Source organism: Daphnia carinata, chromosome 1, assembly GCF_022539665.2.
Source record: "Daphnia carinata strain CSIRO-1 chromosome 1, CSIRO_AGI_Dcar_HiC_V3, whole genome shotgun sequence".
In the NCBI taxonomy this organism is placed as follows: Eukaryota; Metazoa; Arthropoda; class Branchiopoda; order Diplostraca; family Daphniidae; genus Daphnia; species Daphnia carinata.
In genome coordinates this window covers 5,158,024-5,169,907 of record NC_081331.1, presented here as the reverse complement: position 1 = coordinate 5,169,907, position 11,884 = coordinate 5,158,024, and the positions used below count along the sequence as shown (strand labels likewise).

The window sequence follows — 11,884 nt, the reverse complement described above, 5'->3', positions numbered from 1 at the left end:
AAAGCGATGTTGATGCGCTCTCGTGCGGAGACGATCCAGGCTGTAGTATGCATTCAACCTTTATTTGAGGCTCGTGTTGGAAAGAGCTTGTGCAAGTGTGTCAGAAGTTGAATAAGAAAATACCGAGATAAAATTCTGGTAGCGCCTTTAATATACCACTAAATTCTTTTAGTTAGTTGCTTTAGTTACTTGCTAATGTGTGTAACCACATAAAAACGTTGATCTCTTCCCTTGATATGTTTGTTATTATCACTTGACACGCCCTTATCGTTACCTGTTGACCGAAGTTTGATATCCCATAATTTTTGTGCATTTCTATACAAACGAAGAAGATCGTGATCAGCAGTATTCTTCAGAATGGGGATCCCAAGCATGAATAGAGTTGATGAAAGTGGATACTATGATGGTAGTCGGGTCTTTTCCTGGCTGTCTGAGCCTCTTGGTCTTTCTGTGGACCAGGTATGTTGCATTCTTTGATTCTTTTATAGAAGGATTGTGTTAATGCAGTCAAATTTTTATTCAGATCAACTTCTTGCTGAGTCAATTCTCAGCAGTTGGTGCAGCTTTTGCCTTTCGTTACTACCTTCATAATTCCAGAGTTGCACCAGAAACACGTCATGGAGCTGCATTGCTTTTGGGATTGATCATGGTTGTCTTTTGCTTTGGAAGGTATACATAAATATAGATTTAACCAGACCAAAAAAACTTTACTATTTTTAATTACACCATTCAGGCAGGCATTACATCTTGCTTGCCTCTCAAGCATTTCATATGCCATCCTGATGACTGCTAGTCCCAAAATCTCACAAAGGTAGGCAGTGCTTTAAATATTCTGTTACAGATTCAATGTTGTTTTGTCTATAATGTTTCATTGTAATGCAGTTAGTTTTAGCAATTGTTTCTTACACTTATAACAGTCACATGCAACTTCTTTTTTAGTTGCCATAGCAATTTAAGGTCTTTTTGTAAGGAAAGCTTGAAATTCCTTAAAAGCTTTATTTCTGTTGTCAACTTTCATCGAACTTCTGCTGAGCCCAAATAGTTTGAAGGAAATAGCAACGTCACCGATGATTTGTGCATTTTAGAAAATGCATTTTTAGAGTATATATGATTTGGGCTCATACTCAATTTCTGTGTTGTTTTCCATAATTCAATTTTGCTATTTCTTTAAACCTTTTTAGGTTGGTTCTTATCACTTCGATGCTTTACTTATCACTTGTCCATATCAAACGGCAGTATTATAGCTATAATTCGTACACGCTCGACATATCAGGTAAATTTTGTTTGAATTTCGCAGTTTGCTTGTATCGAATTCCAACATTTTTTAATGCTACTTAAGCGTTAAACCCTATAGCAACCACACCAAGTAATCCTTTTTTTTTTAAACTGTGTTTTTCTAATTTTTTTGCCGTAATTTTCATTCGTTAGAACTCTTTACAATGAAATTTGGAAATTTGTTCACCCTTGCGTATGTCTCTAAAGTTACTTAAACTTTTTACAAATTCGTTAGGTCCTCTAATGGTCCTGACTCAGAAGGTGACCAGTCTCGCATTTTCGTTACACGATGGACTTGCTCGTAAACCCGAGGACTTGACCCCTTTTCAAAAGCAGCAGCTCATTCGCAAGGTCCCAAATCCGCTTGAATATTACAGCTATGTTTTCCATTTTCATGCGGTTATGGTTGGACCGACAGTTCTTTTTGCGGACTATACAGATTTTATAAACGGGAAACATTTTTCAAAGAGATCTATCGAAGAGGTAAAAGTGCGTTGTTTTTTTTTTTTTACAAGACAAAATCTTCAATTAAATTATCGACAATTTAGAAGCCATCAAAAGAGACAGGAACTGAAACTCTTGAAGATGAATCTAACTGTGTAATTGCCGCTCCGGAACCTTCAGCCGTGACGATCGTTTTTCAGAAGCTCTTTTTTAGCCTCTTATGTGCTGGTCTTTTCGTTAAGCTTACACCCATGTTCCTCGTAACCCGGGTCAAAGGTGAGCTTTCTGCTCCTTTGATACTCTCTATTTTTAACTTGGTTTGCTCTCCTTTTAAATTACATCGTGGCGGTTTATTTAGATAACGACTTTGTAGAAAACACTTCGTTGTTTGGCAAGACATTTTTTATTCTGGTATCGACCACAATCGCACGCATGAAATATTATCATGCATGGCTTTTGGCCGACGCAATTTGCAATGCCTCTGGATTAGGTTTCAATGGCTACACCGCATCCGGCAAAGCGAAATGGGACTTAATATCCAACGTCGATATTTTGAAATTTGAAGTATGTTTGGTAAAATTCCTAAATTTTTCCGTTCTTTTTTATTCATTTCTTCTTATTCTACTTATTAGTTTGGTTTGAGCTTGAGAGACAGCATTGATAACTGGAACAAGTTCACCAACCGCTGGCTTCGTTTCGTAGTTTATGAACGCACAAGCCGCTTCCAAACCGTCCTTACCTACTGTTTGTCTGCTATGTGGCACGGATTTTACCCTGGTTACTACATTACCTTTCTTGGTGGAGCGCTTTGCACGTTAGCCTCAAGGGCCGTTCGACGCTCAGTTCGTCCGTTCTTTTTGAAAAACCGAGCAACCCACCGTTTTTACGACGCTCTAACTTTCATTACAACGCGGATCGTTATGGCCTATCTGACTTTCAGTTTCGTTCTACTTGAATTTTGGCCATCGATTCGTCTACTTGCGTAAGAATGATTGACATTTTTATTTATACATTTAAAATTCATGCATTCCTCATTCAAATTCATGTTTTTCAATGGTTATAGGCACATGTACTTTTGGATTCATTTGCTCTCCTTGGCAGCCATCTTTCTTCTTCCGAAGTTGCTTCCACCTCCAAAACCCAACAAGGAACAACTGGAGCAGCAAAGGACCTCCGTGATCGGTAATCGTTCTTCCTAGATAAAAGGTCGGATTTTGCATTTATAGAATGTTGGATTTCCCCCTATTATTTGATTAAGAGGGTTGCGTCTTTTCGAAATCATTGAATGGGAATGGGAGAGTTGACATTCAACTAACACGAACCTTTATTTAATCAATGACATGCAACTAAATTGCTTGTTATCGACCTAATTATATCCTTAGCAAGTTGGGGGGGGGGGGGTTCTCTCTTCTTAAATGTCTGAAAATTCTATTGCATTATTTTCAAATACGATTAATCAAACTGGCACACATATAAGGAAGCACATTTCGCACAGAAAAACTAAGCAGTTCCACGTCCCGCTAGTGTGATCAGAGTTGGTATTCAGCAGCTATAAATCTTTTTATTTTTCCCAAACAGTTTTAAACGCCTGTAAAGATAAAATATTATAAATGTCGTCCTATTTGACACCTATTGTGATTTCCTTTGGATGTGACAAAACTTCAACGTATTCTTGGATGTGTTCCTTGCATATAAGTGTTAAATTACTACATACACTTAACGGTGTTCGGAGATTTTATGTTTCGTTACTCGTGTAAGCTCGTCGTGCAGAGCCGATTGTTGTTAGTTGGGGCAGTTAAGTCAGATTTTCGTTACCTGCAGGTTCTCACTAGCGTATGGTTCCCCGTTTATCTGTATACATTGGTAGAATTGATTGTTACGAAAGACCCCGTGTGTAGTTGAATGACGTTATCCTTCACCCGATGGTTTTCTGCCTTCTAATGACAATTAGTCAGGTCGATAAATACTGCAAAGTGTAAATCGATAATGGAAAAGTCGGTGAAGGATAAGAGGTCACGTTGTGCTTCCTTCCAGAGAGATCCATAACTAAACATGGAAGAATCACGCGGTCATGCTGCGTCATCAAGACCTGACTGGAATGCTGCGCAAGGCTTTTGTATCGGTTAATTGGATTGGCAACTTTCCCGTTATTACCACCAGGAACCCGTTTCTAAGATTCCTGTTTTGGTAAGGACTAAATTCATTGAATGTTCTACAAAACTAGAAACATAGTTTATCTCAGGTCACTTGCTTTTACAGGAAACCCGTAGGTTCTTCACGCAGTTTTCCGATCAAAGTCAGATCTGATAAGAAGGGTCAGTGTTGTCCACATCCTGTTTCCTTTATTTCTTGCGGTTTGCCAAAACATGATATTTAAGCTTACGGGGGGGAAACTAACAAATTTAGATACGAAGTTTGCTACATGGAAACAACTTAATAACATAAAATTCATGTTTTTCGAGGCATAATTATAAGGCAGGTGATGATGTTACTCGTATAACAATTTACACAGTCGATTTATCATCTGTCGACTACAGTCTGGACTAGAACTATAGACGATAGAGAAAGAAAAGAAATCACTCGGAATGTCGGATATGTAAATAATGGGTGACTAATGTCATTAATCATCCGAAGAGTTCTAAGAACATAAAAAGAAAATATGGTATATCCTTCATTGATGTACAATAATATACTCTTCTTATGAAATAATTTAATAGTAAGATTTGAAATAGCTAACATAAAGATATGATGTGAATAACAATTCGAGACTTGAATATTTTCAATTAGCGATTTTCGAAGAAAGAAAAATGTCGAGACTATTCGAGAGAAACAGAGAGGTGTGTTGGTGGGGATTCCTTGGCTAATACACCGTGTCCATTGAAAAAGGAAATTAAGTGAAGGACAAGCCTTGTTTGCAACGATCACTCAAGCAGCTCACGGTAAGCCTTTGCAAAGCCAAATTTTTTTTACGTGACGGTAGACCGTTCCCTTTGCTCGTTAGTCGTACGAGAAGTCAACAGCAGGTGCAAATTGTCGACTAGTTCTTGCATCTGCGATTGACAAAAAAAAGTTGAGTATTAAGGTAATACCGAAAATTGTTACATCTCGACTTACCTGAGGAGAGTAGAGAGACGACACAGGGGAGTTGAGTTCTCCAGTTGTTTCTGGCGACAGTCTCAGCTCAAGGTGAGAATGCAGCAGAAATATTCGATACCACAGAACGCCAGCTGACAGGCACAGGATGACTAGAAGAAAACAGATACCACTGCAACCCCAACTTAATTCAAGGGGACTATTGTGAATTTTGAAGAGCGAAGAACTGTTATCGCAAACCACGCCGAGATCATCCGAAGTTGCAGGGTCGTCTTTGTTCTCGTCGTCTGTCAACAGAGGATGATTCAGTTAAGTCAATGCTTTCTATTGGTAACAACAGAGCTCTCACCTTCATTGACAAAAGACGTACGAGAAGAGAAAAAGTCAAGGAAACTTCTCCTCGATTTCGCAATTGGAGGAGACCCAGTAGAAACTTTGCCATCTTTCACATCATCACGATCAGGTGTAGGAGAATACGAGTGGTCTATAGCAGAACTGTTTTCATCGGGATCGGACGTGGTCTCTTCCTATGTGTCATAGAACATGAATCATAAAAAATGCTGCAGAGTTAATGTTTAAGACATCACTATACCGTTGCTGTGGTGATTTGCACACCGCTGCTTGCAGTGTGCTGACTAATTATCAGACCTTCAACAGAATTCTGTGAGGATTCATTACTTGAATGTTCACCATTTAAAGATGAACCCTCATTTTCCTGTTGGTATCAATCATAGCTGTTATTTAGAGGCCAAAAGATAAAACTAGGGGATTTGTACCCTTTCTCCATCTATGCAGTCTCCCATGCGATTAGGAAAGTGAAATTTCTTCCAAACACTCAATGCCAGCCTGTAGGCAACATCCCTAGACATGAGAGAACTGAAAAGGTGCTTTTCTGTAGCAGTTGTTATGGCTATGGCATTTGGAAAGAATTTGGCTGTTTTTTCCTTAGTTATTTTGCGAACATCAGCCATAGGAATAAGTATCTGTTGGGATTTACCAAAACAAATTGTATCATTAAAAAGAAACATACAGTTATTGATTACGATTCAATTTACCTTCCGGACATAGCCAAAGACATTAGAGTGAAATGCAAAGTAGTTATATGTGACATACAAGTGTCCTTGAAGGAGGATGTCACCAACCAAGGCACAAGAATAATCTGGAAAAAAAAATTTATTTAAAAAAAAATGTAAATTTTAAATGGTTTTTAAATAATTGGCAACACCACAAATAGTTCAGTGACAAACTTACGGTTGAGGACGCGTTCATCTCTGGGAACGTTAGGAAAGTGACGAAGGAACTTTTTTTGTTTTGACTTGGATCGACCAAGATCTTGGAGATCATAATGAAGTTGCGGCAAAGCTGGAGTGCTCTGACTAAACTTTTTCAGTTGGTGATTTTTCGGTGTGTCAGCTACAGTCGAAGACAACTGATTGTTTTCCTTAGTGCTACTAGAAAGCGGACTATTAAGTGGTTCATCTATCGTCATTGAATCCTCTGACTGTGCAGCACGGCCCTCGACAGACACTTGGTCTAGCTTGCCGGTTGACACTGCGACGACTGTATTTCTCCTTAGTTTCGTAGCAGACGCCATCGCAGCACTCAACGTGGCACCACTGCAGAAAATTCGATCGTGAGTCCCGACAGATAATCAGTAAAAATATTCCACGAAAACCAAAAGAAAAACTAATAACTCAACGCTCTTTTATACCTGAATCTTTCAGAAAAACGACGCCAAGGCTTTGAAGAGACAGTTGAAGAGGCTGACGAGTTTTGATCACTAGAACGGCGCAGCGAACTACTTCGGCTTAGTTTGTTGCAATGGACGTCGACAAGTTTCTCGTCATCGACATCGTTTTCTAGCAGCGAAGTTCCCGACTGGCTCAAGTCGTCATATCTGCATGTCCCGACAGTCACCAGAGAAAGGTAGGATTAATCCAAATATATTTGGGTTTTGCTAGAACACTTAGTTCTATTAGTCACTAGGGCGACAACGGGTAATGGTAAAATAAGGAAAGGCAAAACCAGCCTACAAAGGGAGGCGTTACGACGACCCTATTAGTTCAATTAGTCACTTTCCGACTACGGTGGGTAATGATAATGAGCTCTGTAGACGAACTCTACGCAATTGGCACAATCTCTACGGAAACACTGAAGCGACAGCGACACGTTCGTGACTAGTTCGTCCTGTTGAAAACAACGAAACGGTCAACTTATCGCTAATCTCATTTTCTTTTCAAGCCCTACTCCGGTAGAACAATTGTTATAGCAAAGTCGATTGATTATCTCGCGTGGTTTTTTCTAATGCACATTTACATGCCTAGCTGCGAGTCGTTGTTAAGGAACATCGGTCAACTTCTCCTATCTTTCTCTCTCTCTCTCTTAACTTCTCATTCTTTTCTTTTTTTTTTCATCTCCTGTACATGTTATAAATCTATCTAGATACGTATCTGATCCCAATTTTATTCTCCCTCCCTTTTTTCCTTCCTCGTTGTGGTTTTTGCTCTTATCTTCGTTACTCAGTTCTAGGGCCCAGTTAGTACTATTGCGTCGTTGTTTTCTTCCATTTAGGCGGTTTGTTTGCATTCCCCATCCCACGGTAACATTCATCACAGAGAGACTACTCATGTCGTTTAACGTGCAGAGCTCAATGAGCCATAGTCTGTATACTTCCGCGAAAGATTGTATATACAGTATCTGTGCTTAAACGTTGTACAGTTTTTTTTGGGGGGTGTTGAAATATTTACTTCAATGGGTTGTTACATCACGCCTTGCATTCGTCATCCCCTTAAGAAGTGAAGCCTAACATTTTCAGGTAGTCTAATTAATGCTCGGGACTTTGAACGAAAAAAAGCAGGACGTTTATAGCCTCTATAAATTGTCGGCCAGTGATATTCCATATGGCAAAACGTAAACGTGAGTCAGTCTGGGGAATATTCGTTTTAAACTAAATTTGCAGACGTATGATGAAGATGATGTCAAGTGAACAGTCACAATTGTCGAAAGGGCTAACTGAAGCTTGAATTGTATAGTACTGCGTCCCCAAGGAAACAAGGCAAAGGGAACCAAACACACATAATTCATAACATCGGGTGAACGCCACTATTGACTGATCGAATGTGTTTGCATTTTTCACGCTAACGTAAATAGAAAACGCGCAGGCACAACAAGTTGTCGGTAAAAAAAACAATAGCATTTTTTTCTTCTCATTCTATTGAAAGCTCTTTCAAATTCAATGCAATCAGTCCATCTATTTTTTTTTTATGTGTGTTAAATTAAAACAAAAGGCCATGGCCTACTGTCGACCCTAATTCGTTTACCATGGCCTTTTCCAAAACTTTCGCCTTGGCGTCTTACTCTCGACTTTGTTGGGTGCTGTGTATACACACATGTATACACACAGTCCAACCCTGTCGTCGTCCTCATTAAACCGTCAGACGTCATCAAAAAAGCTGGGCACGATTTTTATTTATTTTTATTTCAAGGTTTCCGCCTTTTATGGGCGACCTGTGCGAGATCGAATTCTGAGCGAATGCGGGCGTGAATCAAAGTTGATGATATAACCTGCTGTTGGAGGCTTTCCATTGTAGTTCGATTAAAAATCCTTTCGGGGTCTACATGCCGGGATGAATTACGAAACCGCATATAAGGCAGGAACGCGTTAGTAACCGTCAAAGAACTTTAGACTTTGTTGATCTCGGATATTTCCCTGCGACGGTAGTCAAAAGAGAATGAGATTTGCCTTTCAGCAGACACACACTTGTAAAGAAACGCGATAAAAAGAGAGAAAGAGCAAAAACAAAAACAAAAAAAAACGGGACCAACATGAACATCAGATAAATACGTGCACGTAGAACGAAAAAATCACGCCACCACTCTAGCTCGTTCCTTTTTGCTAACGGTACAAGAAAAAAAGAGGGCAAAATCTAGAAAATGATACAAAAAAAAATGTTAAGGAAAAGATATACAAATGCAAACAGCAGCATACAAGCGACTAACTTCCATGTATATAATTTCCGGGTGGACATTGGAATAAACTTTGGAATGACCAGACTCCCAACTGTTTGCCCTTTCATAATAGCATAAGCACATTGATGGGTGCTGGCCGGCGGAACACGTTTGAAAGACTACACACTCACACACTGACAGACACACACACACACGCACACCCTGGCATATACTTAGATTTAATATTATACCGAAGAGACTTTGGTTGAACGGAAATCCCGCTCAGTAAAAGCATATAGACATTATCCGTTAAATGGTGGACGTGAATGTAACGGCACAAACGAAGCGGAAAGAAATAGAAATCCGAAATGTTTTTGTTTACTAACCCGTCTGATCTGAATGGGGTTTTTCTTCGTCGAAACAATAAGATACAGAAAGAATAATTGCTAGTTGATTTTGTCGGTCGTGTCCGCGCTGATGGCGAAAAACGACGTTCAAGACGTCGATACGAGGACGTCTTGGTTGCTTCTAACGACGGTGAAAGTGCAAAGTCGACTGCTGGCCAACGCCGCTGGCCCATGTTTGTTAGAAGAGAGAGAAAAAAAAACGGGATGGAAAAGACCTTGCCCCCGACTCCCCTCCTATCACCTCTCGCAGCAGCAGCAATTCCCTACAACTGCACAGATAGAAAGTGAGTGTGCGCGATGAACGTTGGGGCGCAAAAATCTAAGAACTTGACAAACACATTTCTGACAGATCTTGAGGGAAAAAAAGAGCGACACTGTTCCCATTTAGAAACAAAAAGAAGGTAGTTTAAAATGTTTCTTGTGCTCCAATAAAAATCGAAATGTTGTCTTGTCATTCGTGGCCTCAATTTCGGAAAGGGTATGCGCGATAACGAAGAAGACGACACTGACCGAGATTGCTAAACGTATAGCACAGCTTCCTTCCAACTCGGTCAATGCTTTAAACAAATTTTTTTCCCCCTACTTGCATTTGTTTCTGCGTTCACACTCTCTTTCGTTCAATCGTGACACGCTCATATTTAGAGAGCTATTTTGAAAAACTACTAAGTTTTTATTGATTTTTTTTTTCTGAGAACCCCACTTACAGTAGAGGTATGTATCTAATTTTAGAAGCGAAACGTTGAAAGAGGGAACAAGGGCAAATAGAAAAGAAGGAGGGAAAGGAAAAAAAAAAAAAAAGAAAAACCCCAAAGATTACCTTACGGAAGTGTTGCTGCTGGACTGAATGTTAGGCACAGCGAGAAAAAGAGCCAAAGTTTGGGAAGCCAAAAAACCAGTCACGTGATGCTGATTTTCCCTGCTACCAGCCCCAATACTGGCGTTCGAACTGCGGCGTCGATGGGCTTCGGCCAGCTCCGAGTCCCGATCAGCCATTTCTTCGTTCACGACCGAAAGGCAAGCAAAAGAGAGAAAAGAAAAAGTGAACATGGAAAATCCGCTTCAGTAGACATCCAATAAAAGACATGCACGCCCTTCCCTGTGCCAATGACCCTTCGCGATCGTAAAAAATGGAAAATACATGCGCGAAGCTCGTCACGACTTTTTACGTAAGACGTGTATTAAGTTATTCCCACCACAGCTGACAGACTAGCCGTTGTTTCCATCTTGATGGTGAATAGCGACAATTCAAAATCTGATTATGTTCAAAAGGGACCAGGGAAACCAGTAGAAAGAGGCGTATACAAATGGAATCTTTGAGGCCCCTGGAATTCGTTTAGTTGCACCAGTGAATCATCAAAGGATAGTAGGGTATATGCGTAGACTTACTGGGCCGGGCCGATTCGATAGAAAGTGAAAGTAAAAAACAAATTCCACCGTGACGTATTCATCTGATTTCACAGCCAAATCGATTTCTTGTTTGACTTTGTTTTGGTACTCTTTTTAAAAGATAGTAAAAGTAATTATTATGATAACGATCAAGTTGGACAAGCGGAATGCAGTTCTCTCACTGAATATGCAGTAACTATACGGAATAGTTTGGCAAATGTTTCCAATTCAAATCATTGGCTCGTTAACGCGCAACGTTTACATAGTTTGTCCAATTGACGCTGTGACGCTCTTGTTAATTGATTTAAAATACCTCCAAACGTCCAGTTTTCACCCACTTTCCCACAATTTTTAAAGACGGTCTACTTGATTTTTACCGCAAACGAATATTATCGTTATCTTGTACATTTTTTTTTCGTTTCGAGTAAAACTAAACTCACGACACTAATTATGCGCACGAACGTGTCATAGGGAAAGAACGGATTTCTCTTTCAACGAGTTCGAAATGAACTTCTGAACGCGCTTTTGACAGAGATAGAGAGAGTAAAACAAAACCCAGTGGTTTGCAAATCAACTTGTATAATTACATAATCAATCATTCTTGTGGGTAACCGACTTTTTGAGGCCGTTTACCTGGCATACATCTCCACCGTGAACTTTTTTTAAACAGACAACTCTTATTTACCTTCGGCGGTAGCCACTTCGGCAACGGAATCCGACCAGGTGCGGATGCGCACCGGAGGTGGTTTCAAAAACTCGTGAGCACAAGCGGAACTAAAGCGCCGTTTCCAGTTCATTTTCGTTGCCAATATCCCAGTGATTTTCAGTTGAACGATTCCAATAAAAGGTCAACTAACGGACGTTTCCGAATAAATGACTATTAAATAGTAATCCGTGTGTGCTCAAAATTCGCGTAAAAGCAGTTTTGTCCTCCAACAAGTGGAGGAAATAATCGACGTCCTTCTTTGAATGGAGTCAAGATTGAGACTGGCGTCCAATTCACAGAATCCACGCCAACTTGTGCATTGTGTGTGTACGCCGTTTGGGTGTCGGACAACAATTCGCGTCTTTTTGTCTCTGTTTTCTTCTTGTTTCCTATCCGCAGACCGCATTTGTTGGCTTAGCCTTTTTCCTTGTGCTGGATACCCCCGCTCTGCCCGTATGTTGTGGTAGTATATATATGCGTAGACGATCAGTCTCGGATCGCTACGTCCTTTCGAAAACGAAGACGAAAATATCTGACCTGCACGAGCTACGTTTCTTTCTCTATCTGCTGTCTCCGCGATTGTTACGTACGTCGACGCAGGTTCTTTCGTGGGCGGCTCAGAAAT

General features: G+C 40.1%; 3 protein-coding genes and 1 long non-coding RNA gene across 7 annotated transcripts in view; 2 read left to right on the top strand and 2 right to left on the bottom strand.

Moving 5' to 3' along the window:
• LOC130692329 (piwi-like protein Siwi) overlaps nt 1-11,884 on the top strand; it is a 33,822-nt gene that overhangs the window by 584 nt on the left and 21,354 nt on the right. The gene's annotated exons all lie outside the window — the stretch shown is intronic.
• Nucleotides 26-3,452, top strand: LOC130692384 (lysophospholipid acyltransferase 6-like). Of its 3 annotated transcripts, XM_059495526.1 has the most exons (10): nt 26-138; nt 330-459; nt 524-669; nt 734-811; nt 1,182-1,273; nt 1,511-1,758; nt 1,824-1,995; nt 2,078-2,283; nt 2,352-2,701; nt 2,783-3,452. In XM_059495526.1, exons 2-10 carry the CDS (start codon nt 358-360, stop codon nt 2,916-2,918), a joined length of 1,530 nt encoding a protein of 509 aa, XP_059351509.1. In that variant the 5' UTR covers nt 26-138; nt 330-357; the 3' UTR covers nt 2,919-3,452. The 3 variants fall into 3 exon arrangements, with proteins under 3 accessions (XP_059351509.1, XP_057371478.1, XP_059351507.1); XM_057515495.2 differs by lacking the exon at nt 26-138 and having other exon boundaries at nt 227-459; XM_059495524.1 differs by lacking the exon at nt 26-138 and having other exon boundaries at nt 228-459; nt 1,824-2,000; nt 2,083-2,283.
• On the bottom strand, nt 3,261-3,788 carry LOC130692397 (uncharacterized). The gene is made up of 2 exons (XR_009001394.2): nt 3,639-3,788; nt 3,261-3,570 (listed from the first exon to the last, which is right to left on the bottom strand). It is a non-coding gene; the product is annotated as an uncharacterized LOC130692397 (long non-coding RNA).
• LOC130692337 (GRAM domain-containing protein 2B-like) lies at nt 4,042-11,480 on the bottom strand. Of its 2 annotated transcripts, XM_057515433.2 has the most exons (10): nt 11,239-11,480; nt 9,985-10,162; nt 6,524-6,709; nt 6,064-6,428; nt 5,868-5,971; nt 5,589-5,795; nt 5,405-5,527; nt 5,162-5,339; nt 4,834-5,099; nt 4,042-4,769 (listed from the first exon to the last, which is right to left on the bottom strand). In XM_057515433.2, exons 1-10 carry the CDS (start codon nt 11,348-11,350, stop codon nt 4,686-4,688), a joined length of 1,803 nt encoding a protein of 600 aa, XP_057371416.1. In that variant the 5' UTR covers nt 11,351-11,480; the 3' UTR covers nt 4,042-4,685. The 2 variants fall into 2 exon arrangements, with proteins under 2 accessions (XP_057371416.1, XP_059351504.1); XM_059495521.1 differs by lacking the exons at nt 9,985-10,162; nt 11,239-11,480 and adding an exon at nt 9,147-9,465.